The 8936-nt window shown below is 42.0% G+C and overlaps 1 protein-coding gene across 1 annotated transcript; it reads left to right on the top strand.

Moving 5' to 3' along the window:
* Positions 1-163: 163 nt before the first annotated feature.
* Positions 164-7821, top strand: LOC121967025 (ATPase family AAA domain-containing protein 2-like; the record flags this gene model as incomplete). The annotated part of the gene is made up of 12 exons (XM_042517082.1): positions 164-279; positions 576-750; positions 1437-1525; positions 1652-1811; positions 2511-2601; positions 3054-3368; positions 3578-3695; positions 4048-4234; positions 5173-5358; positions 5471-5606; positions 6323-6519; positions 7613-7821. Coding segments are annotated over 12 exons (1979 nt in total), but the record flags the coding sequence as incomplete, so codon positions are not given.
* Between the last annotated feature and the right edge of the window lie 1115 nt (positions 7822-8936).

The following is an 8936-nucleotide window of genomic DNA, read 5'->3' on the forward strand; positions in this document are numbered from 1 at the left end:
AGCACGTCTATAAAAAATAAAACAGGCTTTGAGACGTGATTTAGAAGTCGCTTTCGAGGAAAATCTCATTAAAGCAAAATCTTTGCTCGCCGTCCTCGCTCCTCGTCCTCTCTCACCGTCTTCGCTCGTCGTCCTCGCTCACCGTCCTTCCTTCATTCCTCAGGTCGGGTTTGACAGCATCGGAGGTCTGTCGGGTCACATCTCAGCTCTGAAGGAGATGGTCGTCTTCCCACTTCTCTACCCCGAGGTTTTTGACAACTTCAAGATTCAGCCTCCCAGGTGACACACACACACACACACACACACACACACACACACACACACACACACACACACACAGGTTAGACACATGCTTTAACTGAAGATAAAACATGAGTGAAACCAGTTGGGTTGTAGAGTTCCTGACTGCAGTATTTCAAAGTGATCCATTTTTTGATGCCTGATTTCTGTAAGCTAATTAAAAAACGATCACGTCATGTGACCCTTCATGATAAAACAATAAGACATATTTATTAAAGAGATTATTGAAAATCTTTAAGATCACTAGTTTAATTATTTTTTCTCTCTCTCTCCAGAGGCTGTCTGTTTTACGGACCTCCTGGGACGGGGAAAACACTCGTTGCCCGGGCGCTGGCCAACGAGTGTAGCCATGGCAACAGGAAGGTGGCCTTCTTCATGAGGAAGGGAGCCGACTGCCTCAGCAAGTGGGTGGGCGAGTCGGAGCGGCAGCTGCGGCTGCTGTTTGAGCAGGTGACTGTCAAAACGGTATATACGGTCTGTGGTCAAAACCACCTAAAAACACACACACTGAAAAACAGTGTGTGTAATTAAGTATTTAATTACCATATTTACCCATGTTTAAGGTGATTTCTCATCAAAATTAAGTTTTTCACGTTAGTTAAAAGGAATTTTAAGGTGTTAAAAGCTCTTTTTCTCTTTTTGAGAACTTGTGTGATGAAAAATTGTAGAAATGTAATCTTGAGTGTGTGTGTATGTATATATTCAGTTACTTATAGCTTTAAATGAATAAGGAAACTAATCAATTGAAATCCAGTGACTTATGGGGAAGGATTTAATACGTTTTCACTTCGTGTCGCTCCTTTTTCGAATATGTGAAGCGAGTCATTTTGTATTTAGGCCATTTCTTTTGTTTTATGTTTTTTATTGTAATTCTTATCTTGTTTTTTGTCCGTCTGTTTTTGTATAATGTTTTATTATTATCCTTTTTACATGTTCAAAATAAATGAAAAATCAATCAGCCAGTAATAACAAGAATATTTAAAATGATATAAAATCCAGTTTTAAAGTAAGTTTGTAGTCATTAGTGGGTGAAGTTATTAGTTCTTTAAAGTTTTATTACAGTTAACCTAGTTTTTCAAGTCACAATATTGCAGGACCCTGTGATGAATCATTTTAAAACACTTTAAAACCTTCAGGCGTATCAGATGCGTCCGTCCATCATCTTCTTTGACGAGATCGACGGCCTGGCTCCGGTCCGATCCAGCAGACAGGACCAGATCCACAGGTCAGACTAAACCAACCCAGCTAACTGCAGCAGAAACACTTTTTAAATTTGGGTCTTTTTCTTCTTCTCTGTTAAACATCTCTGCATTTTTCTCCTGAATCAACTATTATTTTTTGTCTCCCGCAGCTCCATCGTGTCCACGCTCCTGGCTCTGATGGACGGCTTGGACAGCCGAGGAGAGGTCGTGGTAATCGGAGCAACAAACCGCCTGGACTCCATCGACCCGGCTCTACGGCGGCCCGGACGCTTCGACCGGGAGTTCCTCTTCGGACTGCCCGACAGAGAGGTGACATCTCTTTTATATGTCTCACAGTACCTGACTGTGCACTTTGTAGTCTTGTCTTGTCTTGTCTTGTCTTGTCTTGTCTTGTCTTCTCTTGTCTTCTCTTGTCTTCTCTTGTCTTGTCTTACATCCCAGCAGGAGGAGCCACAAACATTTTACAAGATTTTTCAAGTGGCAGAATCACAGTAATATTATGAAAAAATAAACAGATAAATAAATGAATGCCATAAAGGGACAGTAGCAAATAATGATAATATTAATATTGATCATGCTGTTAGTAATGATGATAATTAAAACCAAATAATGTAAAAAAAAAAAAGTGAAAACAGCAGCTTTTTTAACAGTGTTTTAAATTATTTATTTATTTATGTTTATTTGTTAATTATTTCATAATATTACTGTGATTCTGCCTCTTGGAAACATCTTGTGAAAACGTTTTGGCTCCCCCTGCTGGGATGCGCTGGTGTTGTTTGTATTTGTGGATATAATTAATCAGCCCTGTGAGTTTTATTTTGAAGCCATGGACATATTACATAATTCAGTGCCCTTGTCCACACTCATTTCACACATGTTTTTTAATGTATTTTTTGGATCCACCCTCTTTTTATGCGCTTTATTTGCTCGTTTTTGGAGCCAGACTGCTGTTTAAATAGACGTCGTGAGTAAATCTCAGCTGGCTGTTTTATCTGCTCCGTGTTTCAGTCTCGTAAGGAGATTCTGAAAATCCACACCCGGCTGTGGAAACCTCGTCCGTCTGAGGACTTCCTGGAGGAGCTGGCTGACAAATGTGTCGGTAAGAAACACTGTCATTCCTCCAAGAAACCTAAAATGACATAAACAAATCAAACCAAATCACATTTTCTGTACTCAAGTTAGAGAGCGATAACTGCAGAAAAAACTGATGCACACTCTAAAAAAAATTACAACTATTATTATTTTAAATTGAAAGGCAAAATAATGTGCGGATTTTCAATTATTAAATTATTTTGAGAGTTTTTACACTTGAGGTGATGGAGTTCAAGGAATTTTGTTTTTGTCCTCCAAATGGTCAGTGTAAATTTTACGGTTTAAAAGTCGTGTAATTACTGCAGCTTCACGGTTGAATTACGGCGGTTTTAAACTGTAAAATCTACAGGTTGTTTTGTAAAGTCGTTTAAATCTTCACTGTTTTTTAACAGAAAGTTTCTGGCAACCACAGCTGCCAGTGTGGGTTTTTTGTTTCACAGTCCACCTCCTGTCTCTCAGGTTACTGCGGCGCTGACATCCGGGCGGTGTGCACCGAGGCCGCCCTGTGCGCCCTGCGGCGCCGCTACCCGCAGATCTACGGCACCTCGCAGAAGCTCCTGCTGGACGTCTCCTCCATCGCCGTCAGCAGCTGCGACTTTGTGGCGGCCATGAGGAAGATGTCCCCGGCCTTTCACCGCTCCGCCGCTACACCCGCAAAACCGCTGTCAGTCGTGGCGCAGCCGCTGCTGGGCGCCGCGCTGCGCGACGTCCTGGACGCGCTGCAGAGGCTGTTCCCTCACGCCGAGCAGGGCATGAAGAGGAAGAGGGAGCCGGGTGAGTCCCAGGCCTGATAAACTACACTAACACTACATAGTATTTATTATTGTTGGATATTTTTTTTAGATGTGAGTATTTTATATTTCTGTTATGTGTTGTTAGCTGTGTATTAACTGCTGTAACAAATGTAATTTCCTGTGAAGGATTAATAAAGTATCTATACTATACTAGTACTATATTTCATCTTTATGTTTTCTGCACCTCAGATCTGACCTCTGGTATCCTTGACGACGGCCTGATGTACGGAGCAGACGAAGGCTCCAGCACAGCCAGCATCTCCAAACCGTCCTCCTCCAAGAGCAGAAACTTCCTGCACTTCGCCAGGTGAGTCTGGTGTCTGTACTACTGTTAAAAATCAATTTAACACCTATACCTGCCTTTTTATTTCGGAGTAACTGCACATTCTTAACTTAAAATAAATTAAAAAAAATATTCAAATAATAAAAGTAAAGTGCAGGGATGCGATAAAGTGAAAACCAATGATTTAATTTGTTTGTTTGCTTGTTTTTTTTTAGCTTAATTTTGCTTTTTTTCCTAGAATATTTTATTGTCTTATTGTTGTAATGTTCTGGTTTTGTGAAACATTGTTTGTACTTGTCTGTCCTATCTTTTTTTTTTTTTTTTTTTTTGCCTTTCCCGTCATCACACCTCTCTGTCCTCTCCGTCCTCCCTGCAGGAGTGCGGTCAAACACCCGACGTCTCACCGTCCCAGAATGCTCCTGGCCGGTCGTCCCGGCGCCGGTCAAACCTCCCACCTGGCTCCCGCTCTCCTGCACGCTCTGGAGCGCTTCACCGTCCACAGCCTGGACTCTGCCGTGCTGTTTGGAGTCAGCAGCACGTCCCCGGAGGAAGCCTGCGCCCAGGTGACTCTGCGGCACACGCCACACTGATTTTAGGATTTACAGCCTTTCCCAGATCACTCTACGCCGTCGTGTTAGCCACGTCCACTTCCTGTGTGCATGTGGACGGTCCGTCACATTAAGCGTTAACCCAAACCGGTCAGCAGAGAGCAGAACTTAATAAACCCTCCGACAGCGAGCCTGCAGTGACGCCAACTTTCTCTCTTTTTTTTTACAGTATTTATCTTTCTTAACAAACAAAATAAAATGATTACAACCAACTCTGATAACCGATCACCCGAACATACACACATACAGCTGCAGCTCCAAAAATTAGAATATCTAACATTATAATATCTTATTATATCCTCTAAAATTATAATATATGAATGTAAACGTTCATATATTGCATATTCATTACATGTTAATCGAAATATTTCAAGCTTTTTTGTTTTAATTTTGATGATTACGGCTTTTAGCTGATGAAAATCAGAAATCCAGTATCTCATATTATGAGAATATTTCCTAAGAAAAAAACTAAAAGTATGTTGAATTATATACTGAGTACTTGGTTGGGGTTTCTTTACCATGAATTACTTCATCACTGAGGTGTGGGGTGGGTTGGAGTTTTGGGTTGGGTGTTTCTAATATTTTGATTATCTTTTCAAAAATTATATTAAGTTTTTAAATTTTTTCCAGCTGTAGGTCATAATTATAAAAAATAAAACAGTAAAATGCTCGAAACATTTTAGTTTTTGTAGTGAGTCTAGAATATATAAAATGTTCACATGTAAAACAGCATAAAATAATAAAAGGTAGTGAGACAAAGGCCTCAGTGCACGTCCATGTACGTTTCATACACTGGGTCACAATCGTATCACGTAGTTTTTGATTTCCACGGTCCGTTCTGCTTCAGTTCGGTTTCTTTGATGAAATCTCATCGCGGTTCTCCGCCTCCTCAGGTATTCTGCGAGGCACGGCGGACGTCTCCCAGCATCCTCTACATGCCGCACATCCAGCAGTGGTGGGACACCGCGGGGTCCTCGCTGAGAGCCTCCTTCCTCAGCCTGCTGGACAGCATCCCCTCGCTCTCCCCCATCCTCCTCCTCGCCACCTGCAGCGCCCCCCATCAGGATCTGGACCCCGAGGTGAGCCGCTTCACTTGTATTGCATCGGATGGACGTTTTTGATAGATTTTGTTTTTTGCTTTTAGCCTTTTTGAGGTGCCGTCTGTGCTCTGACCTCTGTGACTGTCCCCAGATTCAGTCTCTGTTTCGGGAGGAGTACGGGGAGGTTTACACCATCAGCGTTCCCAGTCGGCAGGAGAGGACCGAATTCTTCCAGGACCTCATTCTGAACCAGGCGGCCGAAGCTCCGCCCTCCAAGAACAAAGCGCGTACGTGTCTCCGTCTCGTTGGGATGTTTCAGCGGCGTGTTAACGGAGAACCCCCTGACCCCTTTCCTTTCAGGAAACTTGGCAGAAAAGCTTTTAAATATGCCGCCTTGTCTTCTTGGAGTAATTTCCGGACGGACCTAAAATTGTCTGAGCTGATCACTATCTGGGAATTTAAGTCACTTTAAAAAGATTGAGAAAGTAGCGCTCTTGGTCGACGTGATCTCTACTCTAATTCTCACTGAAATCGAAGAATGCACATATTCGTATATTTGACCGTCACGTGTTGCATTTTGGACGATCGCTGCTTGTAATGTGTGACAGCCGTATTTTTCTTCTTTGTCAAACATCAGGGTGACATGAAGTACTTAAGAGCAGAAACCATGTTGGGCGTGTACTCTGAGTTTTTAGCGTGGCCCCTGTCCCGTCAGGGGGCGGAGTTTATGGGCTGCACTGCAGCCAGCCACCAGGGGGCGATCCAGATGTTTTGGCTTCACTTCTGTGGAGCTGTCATGTCGTCCATCTTTAAATCCAGTCTATGAGAGTGACTGATACTTTATAATTAATACTGTAATACTTCGCACAAACCCTCTTCAATCCTCCAAAGTACCACACATATCTCCACTTTAGAAACACTGTTTTAGAGGATTAACCCTTCACGGAGAGATAAAGATTTGATTTGATTAGTAACAATATTTTCGACCTTCTCCTCCTCTCAGTGACTCAGGCCGTGGAGATCCTCCCCCTGGCTCCCCCGCCTCCCCCCCGCCAGCTGCCGGAGCAGGACCGCCTCCACCTGGAGGAGCAGGAGGAGGACGTGATGCGGGAGCTCCGCCTCTTCCTGCGTAACGTCACCGAGCGCCTGACTCTGGACCGACGCTTCAAGACCTTCACCAAGCCGGTCGACACAGAGGAGGTGAGTGGATTTTATTCAGCCGTCGTCATAAGAGGAGCAGGGCAGTGCGTGTGAAAAGGGTTAAAAGTATGAAAGTTTATTTGATGATTTTATATGAAGTCGGCATTATTCTGCAGCCGCCAAGAATATTTGACCACTCGTTTTTATCAATAAAATAATTAATAACAATAATAATAACATGTTAGAATTTAATGTATTTTTAATGTATGTTTTTATTATTGTGTTAATTGTTATTAATTCAAAATATTTTTATTTTTTTCTCGAATTTATTTATTGATTTAATTTAATTTATTTATTTATGATTTAAAAACATGAAAACATGAACTGACAAACAACTGTGATTCTGTGCCTTGAAAAATGTCGGCTCCCCCTGCTGGAATCAAAACTCTACATGTTTTGATGTGGCGATTTATAAGAAACTCCACCTGCAGGCTTCCTTCTTCTTTTTATTGATGAAGTAATAACAGAAGATATCTTTAAGAGAATAAACTAAAGCGTGTTTCATATTTAAAACTGAAACATGACGGTGCATTTGCAGATGCATCAGTGTGGTTTTTCCTCAGAAAACAGTTTTTGAGTCTCACCACAGAGAATCTGCTTCTCTGAGTCTGTGTCTGCTTTCAGAAAAACTTCTCAAATCACACTTTATTAAGATATTTTGATTTAATTTTCAGTGAATTCAGCTTCCTCTTCATTCTCTGATCGTATCTTTAAGCTCCGTGTTTTCAGTCTCATCTTGTTTTATTCTGCGTTCTGTTTTTATGTTTAGTACTTTGTTTAAAGAAGCACTGTGTGAATAATTTACTACAATGCACATGGTAAATTTGCAGAATACTTCTATGAAATGAGCAATAAACTAAAGACTGATGAGCAGCTCACACTGATATTTAGAAATATCAGAGGAAATGGTCTCTAATTTGTGTTTTAGTACCTTCAGCATGAGTTTACGTTTCCTCACCTGATTTTTAACTACAGTTACTCCTCCAATCACTCCCTCCATCCGTCCCTCCATCTTTCTCCTTCTGTCCTTCCTTCCATCCTTTCCTCACCTCCTTCCCTCTGTCCACGTCTCCCGTCCACCGTCTCCGTCCAGGTCCCGGACTACATGCTGGTGGTCAAGAAGCCGATGGACCTCTCCACGCTGATGACCAACATCGACAAGCAGCGGTACATCACGGTCGCCGAGTTCATGTCAGACGCAGACCTCATCTGGCAGAACGCCCTCACATACAACCCGGACAGCGACCCCATGGGTGAGCGCCGAGCGCCGCACCGTGTCCCGAAGGCCCCAAATCATTTACAGTAAACACCAGAGCCCGAGTGTCTGAGTGTCCCACTCCAGGGCCTAAATTCAGAGTCTTTACTGAAGCTTTATTGAAAACCGTTAAATATTACCTGTTTTTTTTTTAATATATAGGACTTTAGTTTGCCTTTGCTTGAAGGGCATTGATACTCAACCTATGGCCCGCGGGCCAAATCTGGCCCTCAATAGGGTACCAAGTGGCCCACCAACCATTTTCTAATTCCCCATAAAAATGAGATGATTCACAGTGAGGTTGTTTTGTACTTTCAGTATACAGAAGGTGCCAGAGTGCATCAGACAGCATCAAATTATCAAAAAAGAGCCAGTGAAGGATCCTCCGCACCCCCCCAACAGGACCTAGCTAAGACCGTAATGTCCTAAAATGTATTAAAATTTGAGAAATGTCCAATAATCCTAGAAAAGTCCTATAATCCTGGAAATGTTCTAAAATCCTTGAAACATCCTGAAATCTTAGAAACCATCTAAAATCTTAGAAATGTCCTCAAATCCTACAAATGTCCTAAAATCCCAGAAACGTCCTAAAGTCCTTGAATCATGAATGGGGCCGCTGCGAGTGGCTGCTGTCGGCTTTATCTTATTTTTCGCCCTCTGAGTTCTGTCGGCCTCAGACTGAGCAGGTGATTTCAGGTGAAAGCTTTGACGCTGCATCGATTTCATTCGTCACGTCCACTTCAGTCATAAAGCCGGCTGCTCCATGAAGCCTTGAAACAGCCGACAGTCTGACATTTTCTCTTTGTCTGCTCCGCTGTGAAGCCGGCAGCTTTTACCGGCTGCAAAGAAAAACCTTCTCTGAGCTTTTCTGTCTGAGTGAGTTTAACAGGTGAAATAACCTGCGTTCACCTGCTCACTGAGTGCGCTCAGTTTATTATTTAATATTGTTTATTGTTCAATTATCAAGCAAAATGACAAATATTCTCTGGTTCCAGCTTCTCAGATGTGAGAAATTTCTGCTTTTTTGTTTTGTACAGTTTATCATCAAATTGTAAATCACATACGAATCAGTTAATCCAGAAATAATAATTTCATATATATGTATGTTAGATACATTACATTGTACATGTTAGTACATTACTACAAAAAAAATTATATACAT

The sequence above is a fragment of the Plectropomus leopardus genome, unplaced genomic scaffold, assembly GCF_008729295.1.
Source record: "Plectropomus leopardus isolate mb unplaced genomic scaffold, YSFRI_Pleo_2.0 unplaced_scaffold2669, whole genome shotgun sequence".
In the NCBI taxonomy this organism is placed as follows: domain Eukaryota; kingdom Metazoa; phylum Chordata; class Actinopteri; order Perciformes; family Serranidae; genus Plectropomus; species Plectropomus leopardus.